The sequence below is a fragment of the Protopterus annectens genome, chromosome 8.part0 (genome assembly GCF_019279795.1).
Source record: "Protopterus annectens isolate FY-2018-M chromosome 8.part0, PAN1.0, whole genome shotgun sequence".
Lineage (NCBI taxonomy): Eukaryota > Metazoa > Chordata > Ceratodontiformes > Protopteridae > Protopterus > Protopterus annectens.
The window spans coordinates 334,978,364-335,003,552 of NC_056741.1; the positions used below are offsets into that span (position 1 = coordinate 334,978,364).

At 42.0% G+C, this 25,189-nt stretch overlaps 2 protein-coding genes across 7 annotated transcripts in view; one reads left to right on the plus strand and one right to left on the minus strand.

Annotated features, from left to right (window-relative positions):
- LRRC71 (leucine rich repeat containing 71) overlaps positions 1-25,189 on the plus strand; it is a 2,015,367-nt gene that overhangs the window by 682,071 nt on the left and 1,308,107 nt on the right. The window lies entirely within an intron of this gene.
- Positions 1-25,189, minus strand: part of LOC122808792 (non-structural maintenance of chromosomes element 3 homolog) — a 131,979-nt gene that overhangs the window by 61,831 nt on the left and 44,959 nt on the right. For all 4 annotated transcript variants that reach the window (XM_044079836.1, XM_044079835.1, XM_044079838.1 and 1 more), the window contains exon 3: positions 14,149-14,256. In XM_044079836.1, coding sequence (XP_043935771.1) covers positions 14,149-14,256 — 108 coding nt within the window. The remainder of the gene's footprint in view (positions 1-14,148; positions 14,257-25,189) is intronic.

The following is a 25,189-nucleotide window of genomic DNA, read 5'->3' on the forward strand; positions in this document are numbered from 1 at the left end:
CATAATTGATCAGTAGATTTGTTTGCAAAGAGCAAAGTGTTTTGTAGTGTCCTGATCCATGGCAAACTCATCAAGCTCAAAGTAGACACTGGGTCAAAATGTAATGTCATGTCAGCAGAAACATTGCTAAAGTAAAAGCTGGTGAACAACTTAATGTGACTAGTTGTGTGAGACTTGTTGCATACGGAGATGAGAAATTCAAACCAAAGGTTCAGTAGTGCTTTCATGTTATTTAGCTGGGAACAGTTGCAAGTTGCTTTACTTTACATAGTTTGAAGACTTATGCAGTCAGAGTGAGAATGGACTTGCTTTCCTTTACTAAAAGAATATCATATAAGCAGGTCTCAATTCCAGCTTCACTGATGCTATTTTCTCAGAATATGCTGATGTGTTCAATGAAAAACTTGGCAAGCTTCCAGTTGTGTATTCCATGAAGTTAGACTAAGAGGTCAGTCCAGTGGTCAGACCAGTAAGAAGAGTTCCAATAGCTATGCAGAGCAGAGTTAAAGCTCAGTTGGATACAATGGTGCAAGCAAGGTGCGATGTGTCCAGTTACAGAACCAACTGAATGGGTGCCTATGGTAGCAACTCACAAAGGCTCAGACGAGATTAGAATATGCATCAACCCAAGACTCTTATGGCATTGAGAAGACCATCCCATAACAGTCGAGGAAGTCGCAGCCCTGATACTGAATGCCACTGTATTTTCTGTCTTGGATGCAGACTTCATTTTGGCAAGTGATGCTTGATCACAAATCTTCATTACGGACTACATTCAGTACCCCATTTGGAAGATGTACATTCCTCAGGATGCCATCTGGAATAAATTCTGCAAGTGAAATCTTCCAGTGTGCAATGGAACAGATTTTTTTTCAGTTATCAATGTGCCATAATAGTAGATTATTTACTGGTTGGAGGCAATGGTGAAGCAGAGCATGACAGAAACCTCAAGAAAGTTCTAGACGGAGCACGTGAACTCAATCCTCTGAAGTGCAGACTACCAGAAGTCACATATGTAGGTTTTTTGTTTACTAGTACTGGGTTACAACCAGACCCATCCAAGCAAGCAGCTATTCTTGAGATGCCCGTGCCAACTGGCTCACTGATAGAACCCACTCAGTCAAAATAGGGAGAGCCGCCTCCAGTAGTAGACCTGTAACAAGCAGTGTACCCCAGGGATGGGTCTTGAGGCCTCTGTTTGGTATACACTTTTCTGAGGTGCACGCCAAAACCAGTGGTCTATGGCTGATCATATTTGCAGATGACTGCAAGCTAGGCACCATCATAAATTCCCTGATGTGAACATCCTCCAAGACAGCCTTAACCAAACTAATGACTGGTGCCAGAAGCATGGCCTCAAACTGAAAGCCAAGAAATGCATAATTATCCCCTTTGGGGAAAATCCCCACTAATTATCACATTAATAACGTATTAAGCATGCAATCAGTCACGAGGGACTTGGGATGATAGCAACCTGCCATTTGATCACCATGTTGCCTCCGTTGTACGGAAGGCTTTCTGCATGGCCCACCTCATAAGTAAAGGTATTTCATCCAGGAACAAAAGGAGATCAGACACCCCTGTACTCCTCCCTTATCATACTGTTTATCAAGTACAAGGCACCTTTTGGCATGTACCTTGCCAAGCACATGCAGCGGTTGGAGAGACCACAGAGATTCCTGACCAGGAAAATCCAGGGTCTCAAACACCTATCCTATACAGATAGGACTGTCCCTCGATTCAGTCTCGTACAGACTCTTCAGAGGGGACCTGTGTCTGGCATACAAAGCGTCTCGGACTCCGCCTTGATGGAGTTGCTGCATATCTGCAAGTCAAACTCCACTCGCACAACTCACACGCACAACCCACACGCAAGGGTCTCAACCTGGTCTGTGACAATAATAGAACTTGTTGGCGGGATAGATTCTTATCCCAACAACTCCCCCATCTGTGGAATAGACTTCCTCTCCATGTCGAGCAGAATACCTCACTAGCCCTCTAACAGGAACCTGGACAACTGGATGTGAAACAGAAAATATACTTCTGGGATCCCACCTGTGTCCCTGCTAGAGAGGGAAAACAGGTGCTGACTTTGGGGGAACATGGGTGAAATTCTTGTCTATGCTTATACGGGTCTCCGGGCCAATAGCCTAGTATCGTCCTATGAATCTATGTTCAAGCTCTACAGCAGTTTCTTGGCATGGTTAACTATTTGGGCAAGTTTATACCATATTTCATTGAACTGACAGAGCCTTTAAGAGAGCTAATGTGCAAAAATGTTACATGACCACGGCTAGAACAGCACCAGAGAGCATTCAATGATCTTAAGCAGAATATTGCTGCTCCACTTACATTAAGGTACTATAATGCCAATAAATCAGTTACCCTTTGCTGTGACACCTCAAAGTCTGGTCTTGGTGCAGTTATTCTTCAAGACGGCAGACCGGTAGCCTATGCATCTAGGACTCTTACCCAAACTGAAATGCAATATGCTCAGATCGAGGAGGAACTTTTGGCAATTGTGTGTGCATGCTCAAAGTTTCATGATTATGTTTATGGTCAAGATATCTAGATTGAAACTGGTCATCAACCCTAGTTACTATTTTAAAAAAGCCTATGCATTTGCTCCAGCAACATTACAAAGAATGATGCTTAAATCACAAAAGTACAACTTCAAAATGGTCTATACAAAAGGCAAACTTCTTTACCTGGCCGACACCTTATTAGGATCGCCCAGAAATACAACAGAACAGCTTTATGTAGAGAATTTTGACTTGATGTCATGGAAGTGTGTAATTTTTCGACCACAAGACTTGATGAGCTGAGAGATCATACAAAAGACAGATCCTGTTTTGCAAACGCTCAACCACTACATCCAGGTATGATGGCTGTCAAAGCAGTCCAGTGTACCGCCTGAAGTACAAGCTTATTTTCCTTACAGAAATGAGATGTTGATGAAAGATGACATTATTTTCAAAGGTCCCAAAGTTGTTGTTCCTGCTTCCTTACAATGTGAATATGTCCAGATTTTGCACTGTGGTCACCCAGGTTCTAAATTTACCAAAAGAGGGGTGACAGGACTAGTATTTTGTCAATGTCTTTCACTAGAGATGGCTAAAGTGCTTTCATCTTGTTCGCTGTGCAATAGTACTAAACCGCATCCGCAAAAAGAACCACTTCAGCTAAGTCAAGTTCCTGAAGTACCTTTGTCAATAGCAACCAGAGACATATTCGAGTGGAACAATCAGCATTACACTTAGTGTTGGTCGACTCTTATTCGAACTGGTTTGCAATTGATTTGTTGCCTAACCTAACGTCCACTACTGTTATTACCAAGTGGAAACGTCATTTCTTAGTCAATGGTAGCCCTAAGTTTATCTCTGACAATGGTACTCAATTTACAAGTCAATTGTTTCAGAATTTTGCAAAAGAATGGGACTTTGTACATGTTACTAGTAGTCCTGAATACCCTCAGTCAAATGGACTAGCAGAACATGCAGTACAGAGTACAAAGCAATTAGAGAAGTCAAAGTGTGACAATATTGAGGTCTTTTTGAACTTACTTAACCTCAGAAACATACCCCGCGATTATATACTTGGCTCCTCTGCTCAAACACTTCTATCTAGGCATACCCTATCAGTTTCAGTTTGAGGCCTAAGCTAAGAACAGAGCAATCAAAGCCGAACTTCACAGAAAGTGTTCTTTCCAGAAGTCCAGTTATAATAAAAAGGGCAGATTTCTTCATCCATTAAAAGGAGAGGCAGTGAGGATACAAACAGCAAAAGGTTTAGACCAGATTGGTCAATTAACAGGTATGTGTGCCAAGCTGAGATTCTATTTTGTGAAATCATTGGGTGTGGAGTACATTAGACATCATCTTCCTGTAGCAGAACTGATATTGCAGCATTGTCCGTGTGATACAGACTCAATCTCAGACTTCCTGTAGCAGAACTGATATTGCAGCATTGTCCGTGTGATACAGACTCAATCTCAGAGCAATCCAGACAATGTTCCTGTTTCAAAACGTGTCTTAATTTTAACTTCCGTTCCTGATGATGTTCCAGATGTACATAAGGTGGAACATTCAGCAGAGACAGCTCCAACTGCTAAACCTGATTCTAAATTCTATGTCACAAGAATTGGTCGCATCTCCAGACCTAGTGTGAAATAAACAGCAACCTGGACATAAGTGTCTACATGTATTTAGTTCTGTGTAATTGCATGTCAAAGAATTATATTGTATTTATTGCATGCAATCAAGGTCTTCAATGAAGTATGACTTATTTCTCAAAGAGAGAGTATGTAGAGTATGTATGTGTGTTGTACCTTTAAGAAGCATTTCCAAGGAATGAACATGCATATAAATAGCAGGCACACACTAGTTTCAGTGCCATTTTGAGAGTGCAACCAGAGTGTGAACATGTATGAAAGAAATGGTCAGGTCTGTTTACAAGTTTATCTAGGTTAAAGTTATTTGCTTAAATCCTGATGTGTTTGCATATAATAAAGCTGCTTGCTAGTTGTTGCTGAAGCACCTACCCAAGGAGAGAAAATGCTGAGAGAAGAAAAGGAGCCACTTTTGTGATTTTAAGTATTTTCTTCTGATTTTTTGTCAATTACTGCTTTGCCGCCTATTTTTTGGCATTTTCCAGCTTGCTAAAGTTTATATCTGTAACAGTAACAGTACTTGGAACACATCTAGAGCCTGTTTACAATGCAGTACATAATTTAAAATCGTTTTTTTTCTCTAAAAACTGCATTTTACCTGATTTTGACCTAGCACAAGTGTGGGGTCATTTATTGCACTGCTGTGATTATTTTGCTGCTTGTGTATCTCTGCTACCTTTAAACTACAACAAAAAGAAAAAAAAAACAAAAAAAAATCTTGCTTTTTTCCCCACTTTCTGAAAGTTAAGAAAGTTCAGTTACAGATTTGCTGTTCTGAACTGTTTGGAAGTTTCTAGAAGGCCAGTGCTTGCTTGGGCTAAAGGGAAGTCTCAGTGTTCACCAGTGGGAGTGGTTAACAGTGAACAGTCTGCCTGTCCCTGGAGGAGTGGTTACTGCCTAGAAGCTGTAGTTTTATTGGCCATTTTGGGTCAATTCTAAACTTCTTGATCTCTCTCTCTCAAACCCTACAACTCTCTTTTTGCGCAGTTTTGCACACTGAGCAGCGCCGCCTAAACAGGTTTAAACTAATCCAGGCTCCACAAAGTCTGCTCTTCACTTTTTCCCTTAGAACTGTTCAAACTCTCAAAGTAATCACTCTATTCTCTTTCTAAAGCCCTGCGCTTGCTCAGCTCTTATAAGGAAACACTAACTAACTAAAGCACTACACCCTCCTTGACTTCTATTAGGCTCCCGATTGGTCCTTCCAGATCAAGTGAAAAATCAGATCCCTTCCCTAATCTGATCAGTAAAAACCCAGTTCCCTATACTAATCTGGTATGTCCAAGGGTCAGTTTCAAGGTTACTCTCCAGTCCAGCTGGTGAATCTGGGAATTTTGAGGCAATGTTACAATTATCTTATGTACACAGACAACACTCTCCTCCTTCCAACAAACTCTAATACATGTGAGAGATGCAGTTACACAGCCAAACTGGAGGCAGAGCTCTCTCAACCCAAGACTGGCACAGTCAGTCAGGAGGAAAAGGTAACCAACCACACCACAAATCCAGTCTCACACAGACCTATTGCATCTGCATAACCAACACAAACACACAAAAACATACTCGGAGGCTCTAAATAAAAATCTGCCTAAACAGCAAAGACCTCCTAAGCAGATATCCAAGCAACAGCCACCCATCAACAATACCCACGAATCACATATCTCACAAAAATCAGTGTGCCTCACAGTCACAGCCCTTAAGGCCAAACAACACACCAAATACACTTGTTATAGGGGACTCTATTGTCTGGCACACTGACGTCCCGCTCATCAGACTGAACAAGGAGAAGGTCACTGTAAACTGCCTGTCGGGTGCCAGGATCCACCACATAACGCAAGCACTCTGGTCACTCCAAAGCAAGTACAAGTATGACTCCGTCATTGCCCATGCTGGTGTGAATGACCTGAGACGTACCTCCCTGGACTACGAAGAGAGACAGAGGAGCTCTCTGACCATGTAGCCCAGGCTGGTATGACCCTGACCTTGAGTAGCATCTTGCCCTCACCAAGAATGATGCCACAGTATAAAGACAAAATGATCAGTTTCAACAATTGGCTAAAGTATTGGTGTCATTCAAAGGGGATCCAGTGTCAGTCTGCCTGGCATGACATGCTCGACAAGCCACGCTGCTTCGCTAGGGACGGCTTGCACCCGTCACCCTTAGGCTTTTGTATACTGGCCAAGGCTCTTGCCACCCCTATAGTGCCTTTTTTAGGCAAGGCTCAAAGGACAAACCCACCTCCATAGATAACCCAAGGATAAAAAAAAACTAAAGGTAATGCTACTCAATACCTGAAGTCTAAACCTCAAGATGCACGCACTCAAGGCTCTCCTCAGTATGGAGAAAATCGATGTCTGTGCAGTAACAGAAACCTGGTTCAAAGCTCCTGAGAGCACCCCAGCACTACCAGGTTATAACTCATACCATGCATTTCGGCCCAAAAACTCAGACCGAAGCACAAAAGGAGGGGGAGTATCTATATTCAAAGATACCTACACCTCCAGGTTAGTGGCACTGCACGAAGCATCGGAAACCATCCATGTGCAACTAACAGCAGGCAAAACTGCCTTTCAGTTTGTAGCCTGCTACAGAACACCCTCCCTATTACAGGAACCCCACTTGGCATTCCTGAGAACACTGGAGAATATGAAGGTCTCTCCAAACACTAAGTCATTGGGTGACTTCAACTATCCAAGCATCGACTAGGAAAACTACTCAAGCCCAAACACCCTCGCCCAACGGTTCCTTGAATTTATAAACACTAACGCAATGGAACAACTGGTCACCACTCCCACAAGAGGGAACAACATATTGGACCTGGTCATCACTAACATGGGGACTATGTTCCACACCAGAGGTAAACCCCTCATTGGTAAGATCAGACCATAAACAAATTTCCCTGGACCATGCTTATTTAGTAAATGTCCATCGCTCGTGGTAAGAATCCCAGTCTGCAGCCCTCCCACCTAGAAAAAAACAAGATTCAGACTGCCTTTATCGGCAGTCCAATGCAAAGAAAAAAAGCCCAGTGAGACCTGTGCTGTGAAATCCCAGACATCTGTGCGGTCAACTACTGCACAGAACAGAGGAAGCTCCAAACTGCTTCCCTTGCAGTCAGGGCCTTTGGCTGGATTATGTGGTTTAGGAGGGAACTCATGCTCTGCAGAGTGATATCCCTCTTGCATTTGGTTTATTTACACAAGGGAAACAAATGTAGGCGCGAGAGACCTGTTACTACAGTTAACAAAAGTTGCTCTGGATGACTGAGAAAACATTACATCAGTGGCCAGCAGTTGTATCCAGTTCAGAAGGTGTTAAACCCAACCAAGGTAATTCTGTTACTGTTGTTGACTGAATGATGTCTCTTTTTATCAAATGTGATTTGACTGATTTGAACAGTTCTGTTAAGTGCTAGCTGATGAAGGAAGATTATTATTACCAATGTTTTGTAATCTGTCATATGCATACCTTACAAACACTGAAATATAATTCAATGAAATGGAACAGCTATTCAAAACAAGAGAAGAGCTTCAAGACAGGAATTAATTTGACTAAGCAAGTAAGTTAACAATAGATGTGCTGTAAATATAACAGAAGCATAAGTAATTTACTGAGCTTCCCTTTCAGTGACAGAATCTGCTCATACTGGTGTGTGATAGGTAACCACACTCTCAAAAGCCAAGCAGCACCAGAGTTTGTAGCTGCAAGTTAGCGTAATAGTCTCACTGCCATAGTGAGTCACTCAACAATGACAGGAGTACACATACTACTCCTCTCAGGATGGTCTAGATCTAGAATATTTTTTTAAATGTTTTTAATTGGTCCCCTTCTGGTGAATTTCTACTTTGTACCATTCAATATGTAGTTATGTATTATTTGCACATAGTTATCGTTTAATACATTTATTACATTTTATGCTTTATGGCTGTCAACTCAGCATTGTATAATGGCATTCGGATGTGGTATTTTATTATTGTCACAGAGTCATTGTTTTGTGTAGTTGCCAAGTTTGTGTGTGAGAGTTATTGTATTCCTTGTGCTGAACTGAGTGCACCTAGCCATCTGGAAGGCACCACTGGGTATTTTGTTTGGTTTTTCTGCATTATATATATATATATATATATATATATATATATATATATATATATATATATATATATATATATATATATATATGGATTCATTTTTATAACCTCAAATGTTGAAATATATTTTTCAGTATCGAGGAGACTATAAACCAAATCCAAAACACTGACAAACAAAAAAACCACATAACCAAAACACTGCACACACTCCACTAAACATACAACACAACAACCACATCACAACATAAACAAAAACAACACACATACACAACTAAAGCTCACTCACACACACACATTCTCCAATCCCTCACACACTCTAACTCCCACTCAAACCCTTACAAAACACTCACTTACCTGACATAACACCTACATCCAAACAAGGCACCACGCACCAACAAAACACAAACCCGGACATTACATCAAATTCACGATTATGAACGTTCACTATTTTAACATTCGACTTTATAGCTTCGAGATACTGGTCCAGGATAGTTTGTTTTAGAATCCAACCATTCTGTATTATGACTTGGTGCATATATATAAAACTATATGATGAAGTCTCAAAATTCACTTATTTATTAATTAATTACTTAATTAATTACATTTGTTAACTGGGACAGTCTGATGGGGCTAGGAGCCTGTTTTTAGTGGAGAAAAGCTCCAAAAGACAGTACAATTATATTGTTTTGAATATGAACAGCAGTATTCAGTCTACAGTATTGATTATGAACATTAAAAAAACACTCAATATAGTACAGAATTTAGGATAGGATAAAAATATAGTATATACAAATTTCATATTGCATGTATAACATCACATTCACAAAGTAGTTTTATAATTAGACAAACACAAATAGATGTATAGAATTGTCAGACCCATATAGACCAAAATATAATAAATTTAAAAGCAAGCCACCCTGGTGGTCCACCAATTAAAATTAAATCTTCAGTAAAAGAAAAACATGTTGACCTTAAGTGGCTTCGGTTATTTCATACAATATTAAGATATAAAACAAGTCTTTAATGCAACTATTAGTAGGAAGTTATAAAGCATTTTTTGTGCTACTATATATCGGTCATCTCGATGGCTTGGGTTCCCTGTTGGGGCACCTAGCCCTGGACATCCATATCCCGTCCCCACCCTCAGCCAAGGAAATCACTAAAGAATTTCTCAAAAGCCAACTTTGCACTTCTCAAGACTGAGGTGGAATCCTTCAAAGCCCCTGGGCCAGAGGATAATACAGCCCAATCCGCAGAATCCTTTACAAATGCATTCTATGAGCACCTGCAGGAATGCATGGATCGTGCTATCCCAAATAAAACCAAGACTCACTCCTCCAAAAACAAGAGACCGGACTGGTGGACCCCGGCCATAAATAAGCTATACAACAGAAGGAAGAAGCTACTACATGACAGAGCAAAATCCCAAAAAGGGAAGGCATCTCTGATCAGTATTAGCAAGAAACTTCGATCCCTCATAAAACCATCAAAGGCCAGCTTCGAAAGAAAAACTGCCCTAGACACTAAAGATAATCACAAGGCATTCTTTAGTTATGTCAGGAACATGGGCGGAAACTCCCAGATATGCTCTGAATTGTTGCATAACTGTACAAAATATACCGAACCTACAGACATAGCCAACATCCTGGCAGACAGATTCAGCGCAAACTCTCCCCCCCCCCCCCAAAGGAGCAAATGCCTAGCCCAACTGAATGTAACCTCCCTGACATCACAGATGCACAGGTGAAAGCTGCCCTCTCCAAAGCAAAAAACACAGCATCTATGGGACCGGACGGTGTCCCAGGCTGTGTCTTACACGAGCTCCAAGAAGAACTGAACCCTCACATTAAGTCATTGTTCAAACTTAGCCTTACTACAGGATATGTACCCAAAGAATGGCGTACAGCTACAGTGGTCCAACTCCACAAAGGTGGTGCCACAACGGACCCTGGATACTATCGCCCCCTAAGCCTGACTAGTCTGGTCTGTAAAGCTATGGAGCGTATTATCATGGAGCTCATAAACAAAGACATTGGAGCCTACAGACACTGGACCCTACCCACTTTAGCTTTGTTAAGGGCAGATCTTGCCTCTTAAACCTAGTTGATTTCTTTGAAACAGTTACCAAAGCCATAGATGAGCGTAAGGTAGTCCACACAGCCTACCTGGACCTCGCAAAAGCCTTTGACACAATACCCCACTCGGGAATCATAAATAAGCTTACCAGCTTAAATATCAACCCCTAGATCGCAAAATGGGTTGCAAACTGGCTCAGAGATAGAACCCACATGGTCAGAATCGCAGGTGCCATGTCCGAATCCAAACCAGTTACAAGTGGCGTCCCACAGGGCTCAGTCCTGGGACCTCTCGTTCGGAATATACTTCTCTGAGGTTCAGGCTAACATGGGGGGATTATGGCTGACAATGTTCGCAGATGACTGCAAACTGGGGGCCATAATCGAATCTCCAGCTAACACAAGCATCCTCCAAAAGGGTCTCACAGAGACGGATGCTTGGTGCCAGAGCCACAGCCTCAAGCTAAACGCTAAAAAGTGCATAGTCATCCCCTTTGGGAAAAACAAGGTGCCCACAAATTACCACATAGGTGGTAATCCATTAAGTATGGAAGAAGTAATTAGGGATTTGGGGACCAACGTAGATCGTAATCTCTCCTTTGATAATCACGTTACCAAAGTGGTTAGAAAGACCTTCTATATAGCCCACCTTATGACGAAAGGGTTCGCATCTAGATCAAGAGAGGTCATTGTGCCCCTCTACTCGTCACTCATCAGGCCCATAATTGAATACAATATCCCTTTTGGGAAATACCTTACCAGACACCTGCAGCAACTGGAAAGACCCCAAAAGTACCTCACCAAGAGGATCATGGGCTACAAACAGATGTCCTATGCAGCTCGACTAAAGAAACTCCAGCTCTACTCAGTTGCTTACCGCCTACTCAGAGGCGATCTATGCCTGACGTACAAAGCCATGTCAAACCCAGAATTAATGGACATGCTCCATCTCAAAAAATCCAAGTCCCTTAGAGCTACATGCTCCAGGGACCTAAACCTCAGCACAAAAATAAATAGGACATGCTGGAGGGACAGATTCATTTCCCAAAGGCTCCCCTCATTCTGGAATAGAATCCCAATTCAGGTTAGACATAGCCCCTCGCTGACCCTCTTCAAGCGAAATCTGGACGCGTGGATGGGAAATCGCAAATTCACCCCTGGGATCTCTTCTGTGTCCCTGCTAGACAGAGGAACAGTAAACTAATCTTAAAAGGGTACCTTCTGTGACCTACTTTACAGAGGCACGGTAGGCTAACCTAATAGGAAGGCGGAAGCCAATACACTCTGGCTAGGCTTATAAATGCCCTAGGGCAGATAGCCTAGTATCTACCTATGAACCTATTGAATGAAACCCATGGATGTTCATCTGTTTTATCCAGACAGAGCAGAAGGGAATACTTAAAGGGATAAAGTAAGGTGAAGTAGGTAAGGTAGTATATTTTGAGTACTAGATGAGGTATATAGAGGTCTGAAATCTGTACAGAATGTTCCAAGCTAGCCTTTGAAAAGGGAGATAAACCACTACGAATGAGACACAGCGCTACAGGTACAGATGCTGGAAAGCCAACCCAGCACTGTATCGACTGACACCTGACACAATGGTGCCAAAATCACATGCGCCAGGACTATCAGTGGGAAGGATGACCTCAGGACAAGCAAGAAGAGATGGGTAGAGTCTGATGCTGCAAAGGGTGGTGTCAGAAAAGTCAGAGGCAGTGCCATTTAGGCCAATGATAAAAGAGTGTTGGTGCCACAAAACTGATAAACTGGTGAAAGTTACTGGCACAAGGTTTGCTGGCAGTGGGGAAAGTACAGATACCAACCAAAGAAGGTAACATCAGACAGACTAAAACAATGTGGACAGGTGCTGAAACCCTGAACTACACAGCAGTAAATCTCTTGAGACAGTTAGTTCTCAATCAAGATGTAGGCAAGAAAGACATAGCCACAAAAGAACAAGGGTAACAGTTTGGACAAAATAGGGGTGCTTAAATTCTTGGAGAAGGGGCAGACATTACCTGGAATATTTCCAATATATCCAACAACTAATTTAGGGCAAACCCGCCCTTGTTAAAGGTGTTCTGTCACTAGAATATAGAGACACCCTTTTACTGACCTAGAAGATTCACCCAAATTTCTAAGAAACTATCTCCTTAAATTATTTTTTTTTCACCAAGAGTCTGTTGAAAACGGAAAGTGAAACAGGATTGTTTGTTTTCTATAAGTAAATGTACTCATTACTTAAAAGTTGTTACTAAAGATGTTTTAAAGAATTATATGAACTGCCTCGCTATTTTTTTTTAAGGCACACAGCTTCTTGGAAAATAAAGTAACTATACAGTACCTTTCTTCATCCATGTTCAATAACATCATTGAAATCTAAGCATAGAGAACACTGAAAGGTGTTACTGCAGAGTACCTAGAACAGTATAAAAATATCCAATATGCTTGCCAGAATATGGAAAGCACCAACTCCAGGCACGAGTAAAACAAAACAAAAAGGAGAAGACATGATGTGGCAGAGTGAAGGCAGGCCAAGGTTGAACACGAAGTGATGAATTCTTGCTGATCGAGGAATAAACAGAAATTTTCTGACAAAGTATCAAGGAGGAAAAGAAGAGAAGATTTAAATGAGATGTGCAAACAATAAAAACTCTCAGTAGTTACATAGCAATCTGGAGCAATTTCTTTTAGCAATCAAAGTTTTTGTGCAGGAAATAAGAACCGGATAAAAAGGACTGCATGACATATTAGAAACAATGTGGGGCAGATTGAAAGAAGATTTAGCCACCAAGTGGTACGGTAACCTGAAAAAGTTATCCGTTAACTGATCCTAATGCCCAAGTGCAAATGTTAAACAAAGATGGACCTCTTCTTACTAAATCTAGTTTTCTCAAAGTACTGGTTTTACCACATTACTAGAGTATATAAGCTACTGATTATAACATGATGTAAGGTTAAATTACTTCACTACCCTAACCAGGGACACTCAACTTCCGCAAAAATGGGGTATACTCAATTGCCAGTCCCAGGTAGTACTGCAGTGCAATAATCGGTCTAAAATAATAGGCAAACCATATATCTGCACACTGATTAGAGAACAAATGTTCTCCAGCAGGGTGTCTATATACAGGTAATGGTCACTGAAAAACAAGTGTCGCTTCACGGCAATATATTAAGGTACCATGAAGTCTGGACAGTAAGGAAGCTAACAGTCACCATTATTTTATACTTGCCAAGCAGTGCTTTTGCTGTTTAGTGAGCGGAAAATTGAAACGGGAGTGTTTAAAAATGAAAAAGTATGCACTTGTGTTTATGTTGGCATCTGTGATTGTAAGCATTTATTAGAGAGATTGATCGAACCATTATTTTACACTCACTAAGCACAGTGTTTGTCATTTAGCAATAGTAAAACGGTGACAAAAAAAAAAAAATTATATATATATATATATATATATATATATATATATATATATATATATATATATATATATATAAAATTGTGTGTGTGCTCGCACGTATAGCCCATTCTCTAGAATGCCCTCCAGGATATGTGCTACTGTGTAACTAAATACCCTTCCGTGGGTGTTTGTTATTTACACAGTAACACACCCTGTAGAGCATTACTGCTTGCTTGATTTAAATCAGCCACTATTAAAACAGACATATGAAAGAGTCAATGGCTCCTCCTACCTTTTGGTGACACTGTTCCCCTTTACGTAACTTACATTAGCAGAGGTGGAGGTTTAACTTTAGAGTTTTAAATAACATTGCAAAGATAATACACAGTTCAAGTTAGTTTTCCTGTGTGTCATTTACCTTTTGCTCAATCTGCTCAGGCGTGAGCTTTTCAAGATTCCTCTGGACTTGTGTGGCAGTCTGAGCCTGGGACAACAAATCATCTTCACTATCATGGGCATCCGGTTGCTGAGGGAAATAAAAATAAAAGCAGGATTAAAAAACATCAGCCATTGTGAATCTACTGTTTTTTGAAGCGTCTCTTATGCTATGCACACTGTAAATTAATCTTAGGCAATACGATGGTAGACCCACATGCAAACTTTTGGAATTCTGAATATGGGTTCTCACCTTAAGATAAGGAAAATGGTGGGGTTCTATAATGTCCAAATGCTCCACAAATAAACGTAGCAGCAGGGCAACAATAAAGGGAATGCAGATGCACCCTAATGTATATTAACAGGAGCACTCCTAAGGTGCTACACCTTGCCTAGAACAATCCAGAAATGAACCGCTTGGGTATCCTCATGAGATGACGGGCTAAGAAGGACCTGGTTCGGTGGATGGGGAAACAAATGACCAACGATATAAAATACAATACAAAATAGCCACAGACTGACAACTAAGGAATGAGTGCAATTACATCACCAGAGGAAAGCGAGAACGACATGTAAATAGCAGTATAAAAACATCAACTCATGAGGCTATCATAACATTGGAGCACAAGAAAAATGAAAAAAAAAAAAAATAATCAACTATCCCCTGAACATGGGCTTGCAGAGTGTGTTACCTCTGCCAAAGTAGCCCACAAACCTGCATAAAGAATAAGTACATACTGATCACACTATATTGCAAAAGGTGTGCTGGCCAAGAACAAAATCACAGTAATCTTCATCAACATGTGGAACAACTGGTCTACTTATTATAATCTTGATCTGAAACCACAAATCAGTCTATATGATGCAATAATTTCAGGATCCTTTCTTTCATTATAAATCACAGCCCCCCCCCCCCCATAAATTTGGAACTCACTTTGTGTAGAAGATATCATTCATCACACAGACTGTTCTGTAATGAGCAAGTCTCCCAGCTACAGCTCTGAAAAAGGGGATACATCGGTGCCTGGCGTCTTTCCTTTTTCTAATAAAAGTTAAAGCAAGAGTAACCTCTTTCAATGCTATCGGCAATCTCCTGCAACTAGCCTAATCCTGTGCAAAGGTCAGAAATTATGTTACTGAATGAAATCCCAAGCTTCTCAATAAACCAGGTGAGGAGATATACATTTAAGTTATTTACTTACCATAACTATTCATCTGTGTTGCCCATGTTCATTCTTCCCCAATGGATAGGTTCAGACCTGATCCTCGGATCAGACTCTGCCACTTCTTTTGCAGTCTAGGATCAGACTCTCCTCCCTTTATCCATAATGCCTCCGATCACTGCTTTACCTCAGATCAAGTTTGCAGTCTCTAAGCTATGTTCGAAAAAGGGCAATAGATCCATAACACTGACAGAAAGAGATGTAATAGAACAGAATAGAGTTTCAAACAGGAACAATGGTTCCTGACAAAATTCCATCAGGTCATTTCCAAAGCCAAGGAAGGGGGAAGGAAGTTGAGAAAGAATGAAAATGAACAACACAGATACACAGTTATGTTATGTACATAACTTCAATATCTGATGATGTAATTGTCGTTCATTCCTCAATGGATGGGACAGAGTCCTTAGCTACATTAACCTTGGGTGGTCCTCATGGAAGGATGTTCCAGAGTACCGCAGAACCAAATCCATCTCAATTCCTGGAGATGATGCCCAATTTATAATGAGCTACAGAGGTATGAACTTGAGACCAAGTAGAAGCTGCACAAATCTCAATGATAGCTCCTGACCAAAAAGCAGATGATGTAGCCACAGACCTAGTTGAATGAGCTCTTGGTTGTCTTGATATGGTCAAGATATTTTTAAGGAATACAAAAGAAATACAAATCAGTTATCCATTTGGCTACTGTAGTTTCTGAGACAGGCCTATCCAATTTGTTCTCAAAGGAAACACAAGTGATCAGTCTAACTTCCTTCATTCTATGAAGATAGAAACAAAGTTGTCTATGTACATCTAAAGAATGAAGCAAGTATTTTCCTTTTTTCTCAAAATTTAGGGAATAAAGCTGGCAAATTGATTGCTATTGGCTTCTGACGCAACTTTGGTAAGAAAGATGGATTTGAACACGAGGCAACCCTGTCCTTATGGAAGACCAAATAAGGCAGTTTTGAAAAAAAAAAAGTGTTTGGAGTTCAGAGACAACTTACAGACATTATGGCTGAGAGGAAAAACTACTTTCCAAGAAAGAAACTTGGGTCCACTTTTGCAGAGGGTTCAAAGGATGACTGCATTAGACTGTAAAACCAAAAGATCCCAAAGTAGTATAGGGGTCCTTAATATACGGTTTAAGTAAAAAAGTATCCACACGAAAAGCCTTACACACCCTAGACAATGTCAAAGTGAAGGCTTATCTCTGTGAAAACTTGAAATGGCAGCTAGTTTGAACTTTAAACAGTAGAGACACTGACCCGACTTTGGAAAAAAATGTTAGAAATTCTAGAACAGCAGAAATCGGAGCAGAGAAAGGACCAAACATCCCTGCTGAGCCCATAAGGAAAATCTCTTCCATTTACTTTTATAAATCTTTCTTGTGGAGAGTTTGAGATGAAAACAAAATTTTTTGAACTCGACAGAAAAGCCTGGAATGTCTAGCCATCATTGGAATTGGGGAAACCGTGTGGTCAATTTGAGGCCCAGAACATCCAAATAAGTAAGGCCTGATCAGGTGAAATCTGGACTGGGGTCCAGTATCCATGGAGGACATATTACTGAGACCACAGGAAGGGAAATCAAACTGCTGAGGCCAGAAGGGGGTAAGGAAGATTACTTTGTCCTTCAACCTGAAAGCTTTCCCAAGAAATTTGGGGATTAAGGGGTAGGGGTGGATAGGCATAAAGAAGACCAGAGGGCCAAATGTGGACTACAGCATCTCTCTGTGGCTGACCCTGAGGAGGGATTAGGGCAAAGAACCTGTGGCACTTTGAAGGGAAAGGCGAATAAGTCTCAGAATTGTCCTGCTGAGCATGTCTGTTGGCACATTTGATTTCTCCGGAATGTGAGTCGCTATAAGAAAGTGGGTGGATGAGATAGCTTATTACCAAACTCTCACTGCTCCATGGCAGAGAGCGCAACATCTGTTTCCTCCATTTACTGATGTACCAAACCACTGACATTGTTAGTTCGAACAGCAACTGTCCCAAGAGGGAGAGAGTTCTGGAAGGCCTGCAACGTTAATAGGACCACTCATCTCCAGAACATTTATATGCAATTTGGTCTCTACTGTGGTCCATGTGTTTTGGGGAGTACATCCCAAGTAATGCTCCCCACCCAAAACGGAAGGAGTTTGTGGTCAACGTGGTGTTGGGTGGAGGAAGAATATAGGGGCGACCTTGGCAAGTCTAGTTGGATGGGATCTATCATAGTAATGAGTCCTTGCATACCCTGGACAGTTTTACTGGAAATTGTAAGGGTTGGGGTAGAATGGACCATTGTTCTTGCAAAGTCCACTGAAAGATCCTCATGTAAAAATGAGCTGCTGGTATCAACATGACTGCAGCAACCATAGATCCCAAAGCTCTTAAGACGAGTTTGGCTGGAGGAAAATGAGAAAGAACCTGACTGACATGCAACAACAAAGTAAGATTTTTGCCCTGTGGTAAGAAGGCTTGAAGAGTCAATGAGTCTAGGAAAGCCCCTATAAAACTCCAAGACCTGTACTGGCCAAAGTCTGGGTTTTACAAGATTTACAGTGATTACCTTTTTAAGTTCATTCACTGTCCTAGGCAAGTCTCTGGCTGCTATCAATAAATGCCTGGCTGATTCGGTGAGAAACCAGTTGCATAAATAAGGAAACATCCTGAATCCATGCAGTCTTAGATGAGCTGCAACCACTGCCATACATTTGGTTAACACCCTGGGGCTGTTGTTGAGACAAAAGGACAGGGCTCTGAACTGATGATGACTGGCTTCCAGCTGGAAGCGAAGGAATCTTTGGGATTGTCTGTTCATTTTTGTGCATCAGTATGCATCCTTCAGATCTACAGAGCACATCCAGTCAATCTTTGGGATTGTCTGTTCATTTTTGTGTGTCAGTATGCATCCTTCAGATCTACAGAGCACATCCAGTCACCTTTCTGGAGCAATGGTAGAATGGACTGAACCATGACCATCTGGAACTTGGGAGTTCTTTATGAATTTCTATATAAAACTGAGATCCAGAACATCTCTCTGGTCCCCTGCTTTCTTTGCACTAAAAAAAAAAAAAAAAAAAAAAAAAAAAAAAAAAAAAAAAAAGGGAGCCTCTCTGGAAGTGGGACCTCCAATGACTCTTGCCTAGCAGCTTTTGAATTTCTAGAGCGGCTTGCTCCCGTTGACTGGGTGAACATCCAGGAGTTTTTTTCTTAGGTGCGGCAGATTTTGTGAAAAGGGAAAAATATCCTCTGGATACAATTATTTGTACTTTTTTTTTGTAATTTCAAGTATTTGGGGTTTCTAATACCATGACAGGAATGGACCCCATTCCCAAGTCAAAGTACAATTCAAGTTCATGAAATCAGTATTGTTTCAATCTTTGATGTCAGCCAAAAGCTCTGGGTTTGACATAGCTTTATATGTTAGGCAGAGATCACCTCAAAGTAGGCAATATGCTATGGAGTAAAGCTGGAGTTTAAGACGGTCAGTGTAGGGAATATGCTTGAGGAAAGTAATCCTCTTTGTGAGGTACTTCTGTGGCCTTTCCAGCTGCTGCAGATGTCTTGTGAGGTACATTCCAAAAGGGGCGTTGTACTCTATAATGGGTCTAATGAGTGTCGAGTAGAGGGGAACAATGATCTTGTTTTTCCTGGAAGAGAACCCTTTTGTGATGGTGTGCCACGTAGAAAGATTTCCCGACTACTGTGGCGATGTGATCAAAGGAGAGACTACTGTCCACCTGGGTCCCAAGGTCTCATCACACATTTGACGTTAAGTAGACGGACACCTATGCAGTAATTCATGGGTACATAGTTTTTACCAAACGGGATGACAATGCACTTTTTGGCATTGAGCTTGAGGCCATGGCTCTGACACCAGGCATCTGTCTCAGTGAGGCCCTTCTATAGGACGTCCACATCATTTGGGAACTCTACTATGTTTGAAGTCATCTGCGAACTTCATCAGCCAAAGGCCTTCTGTGTTCGTCTGTACTTCAGAGAAGTAGATACCAAACCGGAGAGGTCCCAGGACTGAACCCTGTGGTAACTCCACTTGTCACTGGTTTGAAGTCAGATTTGGAGTCTGCAACTTTTACAGTGTGGGTTCTGTCAGTGAGCCAGTTGGCAGCCCATCTTGTGACATAAGGATTTATACCTAGTTTAATGAGTTTATCTATAATTCCAGAATGGGGGGTGGTGTCAAAAGCCTTGGCGAGGTCAAGATAGGCTGTGTGAACCACCTTGCCCTCATCTACAGCTTTGGTGACTGCCTCAAAGAAAATCGATCAGGTTCAGGAGGCATGATCTGCCTTTCACAAACCCGAACTGGGTGGGGTCCAGAGTTTGGAGGTTACCAATGTCTTTATGAATTCCATGATGATACGTTCCATGGCCTTACAGACCAGGCTCATCAGGCTAATAGGGCGATAGTTCCCGGGATCAGTGGTGGCTCCTCCTTTGTGGAGTGGGATAACTGTTGCTGTGCTTCATAGCTAGCTTTGGAGGACCTTATAAGGGATCTTAGCTTCTTACTGAGGCTGACCAGGGAGCTCCTCCACTCATGGGATTTTACTCTCTTTTGCAACAGTTTCTTCCTTCTGTTGTAGAGTTTGTTTATGGCAGGGGACCACCAGATCCACTTCCTTTTATTAGAGGATAGCGTCTTGGTTCTTTTCGGGATAGCACGATCCATGCACTTGTTTAAGTGCTTATAGAGTGCATTTGTGTAGGATTCAGCAGTCGTAACTGTATTGTCCATCTGAAAGGGTGACAAGAAGTTCGCCACTTCTGTCTTAAGAAGCATGAAGTTGGTTTTGGATACATTTTTACCATGGTTTCCTTAATGAGGAGTGGGGGTGGGATGTGGATATCTACGGTGATTAGCTTATGGTTGGATCTGACCAATGAGGAGTTAACTTCAGGTGTGGAACACCGGTCACTCAACGGTAATGACTAGGTCTAGGATATTGTTGCCCCTGGTGGGGGTGTGGATAAGCTGATCCAGGGCATTGGAATTTATGAATTCCAGACTGTGTTGAGTGAAGGAGTTGGTACAGGAGTAGTTTTCCCAGTCAATGGTGGGTTAGTTGAAATCGCCCATTATTAGGGTGTTTGGTTGAACCCTAATATTTTCCAGTATATCAAGAAATGAGGAGTGGGAATCCTGGGGCATGGTGAGGGATCCGTAGCAAGCTACAATTTGGATTGCAGTTGTACCCAGAGTTAGTTGCACTTGGGATAACCTCGGATGCATTATGCTGAGCAACTAGCCTGGAGATGTGGATATCCTTAATGAATATGGACACACCTCCGGCTTTGGTGTTCCAGTCCAGGTTAGATGGCCGAAAAGTGTGGTATGAGTTATAGCCTGGTAATGCAGGGGTTCACTCTGGAGCCTTGAACCAGGTCTCAGTCACTGCACAGATATCTATGTTCTCCATTTTAAGGAGTGCCTCGAGGGAGTGCATTTTGAGATTTAGACTTCTAGCATTGAGTAGCATTACCCACAGCTTTTGCTCATCTGCTCCGGTTATGATTTTGGCATTTGAACCTTGCCTAAAAAAAGACACCAAGGGTGGCAAGAGCCTTAGCCAGTATCCGGAATCCCAGGGGTGACAGGTGCAGGCCATCTCCGGCAAAGCATTGTGGCCTGCCGACCATGTCGTCCCAAGCAGACAGATACTGGATCCCCTTAGAATGACTCCAGAAGCTTAGCCAATTGTTGAAGTCAATCATTTTGTCCTTGCACTGCGGTATAATTCTTGGCGATGGCAGGATGCTACTCAGGGCTAGGGTCATAACTGCCTGAGCTACAAGATCAGAGAGCTCTTCCATGTCTCTTTTCATGTAATCCAGGGAGGTACGAGAGTCATATTTGTACTTGCTGTGGAGTGACCCGAGTGCATGGTTTATGTGGCGGATCCTGGCACCTGACAGTAACATTCTCCTTGTTTAGCCTGGTGAGTGGGGCATCAGTGTGCCTGACCATATAGAGTCACCTATGGCTAGTGTGCTGGGTACGTTGTTTTGCCTTATGAGCTGTGGCTGAGTGTCACACCGAGTCTGTGGGCTATATGTCATTTGGGTTGGGTTGGGAGGTGGAGGCTGATTGCGTTTCTGCTTTGGAGGTCTCTGTTGCTTGAGCAGATTTTTATTGAGAGCCTCCGCAAATGTTTTTGTGTTTCTATGTGTGGCTTTTGGTGGTGTAGGTTTACTGGGACTATGTGAGGAGTGTGATGTGGTGCAAGTGTTTACCTTCTCCTCTTGACTGTCAAGTTCAGTCTTGGATGTAGAGAGCTTTACCTCCAGTTTGGCTAGATAAGTGCATACCTCACACAGTGTTGGATGGTAGGAGGAGAGGGTTGTCTGTATACACGAGGCAATTGCTACATTGCCCCAAGATGCCCAGATTCATCAGATAAACAGGAGAGAACACTGGGAGCTGACCCTTGGACATGCCTGAATAAAAACCTATTTTCCTCTAGACAAGTGAGGAAAGCGAGTACAAGAGCCATTTTCCTCTAGGTAATGAGGAAGGCTAAGGGCTGTAGTAATGTGCCGCTTATTTAGGATTACAACAAATTCTGAACAAGTGCTGAGCATGAATAAGCAAATTCAAGTGCTAAAGCCAAGAATCTGTATCTGATGTAGACTAGTTACAGGAAAGAAACACGTGCAAATGCGGCTTTTAAATCAGAAAGTTGAGAGAGATGGAAAAATTGCTCAAACGGCCAATAACTACTCCTTATGCGATAGATAGGTTACCTAGTGCTTACCACTCTCACTGATGAGCTAGAAGGCTTCCCTCCAACACAGAAAGGCTTGGGAGGCTTAGGAGCTTACAAACAGTCCTGGATACGGCAACTCTGTATCTGGACTAGACTAGTTAAAGGAAGGGGGAACAAGTACAAAGCGGAATCAGGAAGTTCAGAGATGCAAAAACTGACCAAGTGGCCAATAACTACAATTTCTGGGCCAGAAACCACTCCTTATGTGATAGATAGGTTACCTAGTGCTTACCACTCCCACTGATAAGCTAGCAGGCTTCCCTCCAACACAGACAGGCTTGTGGGGGCTCGGAAGCTTACAAAACAGTCCTGGATATAGCAAATCTGCATCTGAACTAGACTACAGACAGAAAAGGCAGCAAACAAGCGTAAATATTTTGTTACAGTTAAGCAGAACACAGGGAGATTCTAGCAAAGTTTTTTTTTTTTGGTAAAGGAAAGAGAGAAGGGAAAAGCAGAAGGTTAGAAAACTAAGTGGGTTGGCCTTCTTAAATGTTCTCCTTGTATTATGAGCTAATGACATTAGACTGACAGGAGAGTCCTAGATCAAATTTACAGTAGGGAAGGGCAACTGCAAAGCCAGCATCTATAAAAAGAAAACACCAACAGAAAAGGCAGGGAGGATGGGGAACAGCTCACAATATTCAATGAAAGAAATAACAGAATTGCAGACAGAAACACTATATTCACTGAACAAATATAAAAATAAAATGAAATACTATCTTTAACCATGCAAGTTTGTACTTATCCCAGCTTGTAATGCAGTTGATTGTAGGTATAAAACAAACAGCAGACACAGAGACACAGCTCACAATATTCAATGAAAGAAATGACTCCTTCCAGTAATGACTCCTTCTGCAGTTTGTATGGAGTTACATGCATTGGATTGGTAACATATAAAAAACAATCTACAATCGTATTTAGATAAGACCTGTTGTTGCTCCTACTACTATTGAACTGTCTGGGTATCTTTCTTCTACAATGCTCTCATTTCTGCCTGCAAGTCTTGATATTTTATGACTTTGTGTCTATCACAAGACACAGTCACTGTGTGTAGAGATTTCAAATGATCAATGCTACTTTTGTCCTTTTCATGGACCACTATATCTGTTTTTCTTGCATCTATCTTTTGAACTGTTGGTAATGGGTGATCCCATGAGTTGCAGACTTTTCTATGATGCTTTGTGGCTCATGTTTCCAGTGTTTCTCAGCCACTTCAATACCACAATGTTTGCACAATCCGCAGTGCAACAGTCTTGGCACATTATTATGCCTTTCAGTATACAGTCCTTCTATTAGTATGTCACAACCAGCAACGAGGTGTGTGACTATTTCAAGTTCTGTTTTACAAAATGTAAATTTGCCCATTTCTCCTACATTTTCAACAGACTTTGTAAACCAACGTGTGCGCAAGTCCAATATCTTTGCACCCATGTATCTTTAGTGACGGCTGCTCAAGCTTCTGGGTGCAAAGACAGGCATCCCCAGACAGTCTCCAAAGAAAAACAAGCAAACTTTCAGGAATGCTGGAAGGGTCTGTCCAAGAAAGAATCTAGAGACCCTTGATTTTGCAGACCCCCTCTGCCAAGTGGGCTGTATCTTCCATTATTATAATTACTTCCCCCTCTGCTTTTGAAATTACCAAAACCACATTTTCTTGCCACCGTACTGATTCCTTGAGAAGATCTCTGCAGGGTTTAAAAAAAAAAAAAAAAATTCCAACAGAAAATAGGGTCTTTCCATCTTGTTCACTACGGTTGCAGACCCCCTCTGCCAAGTGGGCTGCATCTTCCATTATTATAATTACTTCCCCCTCTGCTTTTGAAATTACCAAAACCACATTTTCTTGCCACCGTACTGATTCCTTGAGAAGATCTCTGCGGGGTTTAAAAAAAAAAAAAAAAAAAATTCCAACAGAAAATAGGGTCTTTCCATCTTGTTCACTACGGGAAAAGTTTCTCCAACAGTAGGCCTAAAAAAGGAGATCCATCAAAAGGAGAATTGATGAATGACACTTTAAAGGGCTCCACAAAGTTGCAAAAGCACATCCAGGCATGCCTCCTAATGGGTATGCCTGTACATGGACATGTTTGATATGGATTGTAGGGTGGCCAGCAGCAAAGAATAAGCGTTAGTTTCATCCGCTGACATGGATTCAGGGGTAGAGTTAGAGTGTTCCTTTTATTATGTCCCTCTGTAACCTAGTAAAATGTACCAGGTAATTCAGAAATCATATAGCAAAGGTCATTGATGCATATACTTGCTTTCAATATCTGTCCAAAGCTCTAGTTTCTGTACTAAGGGGACGGACAGTTGAGCTCTGGTCAGCTACTTCTTTTTTCATGGCTGCTGCAGCAACAGTGGCATCTGCAGGAATCCTCCTGGACCAATGTTGGCTAGCTAGTGCTGTACAGAGGAGCTTGTCTGGGCATTTATGGAGGGGCTCTATGGACTTTGGCTCCTTTTATGCCCGGTGGGAGACAAGGTTGACAAGCTCATCTGCCGGGGGGGGGGGGGACAAGATGTAGATGGGGCCAGACCCGAAAGCTTTCAGGAACAGATTCCTCTTGAAAAGGGTTCTGGGAAGACCATCCACCTTTTTGGCACAGGATTTCTAAAAAGTGTCTCCAAATGAGACGTCTTCCTGACAATAATTCTTGAGGAGAATCTAAATGCCTCCTTTTACATGGTTTCTTCCGAGAATCACTTCAGTGGGATACTCTTAAGAGGTGCCTGAAGAAAGGGGAAGCCCCTGTGCAGAGACAATCTGGAAGCTCTTACAGGTTGGCTGTGCCTGTGGAGTAAGCTGATGAGACTTAGCAGCCAGAGGGATGGCAATCATTAAAGGATTCCCCGAATGGGAGAAAACCCTTTCCGCTACCTCGAAGGCAGAAGATCCACTACCTCGAAGGCAGAAGATCCAGGAGAAGTGGAAATCAGCCTCCCCAGAGCCAAAGCTCTTGATCAGCCAACTCTCCACACCCTCTGGGTTCCGCCCCCGAGGAGGGAATCGAACCAAAGCTGTCCAATGCTGATGCACCCAA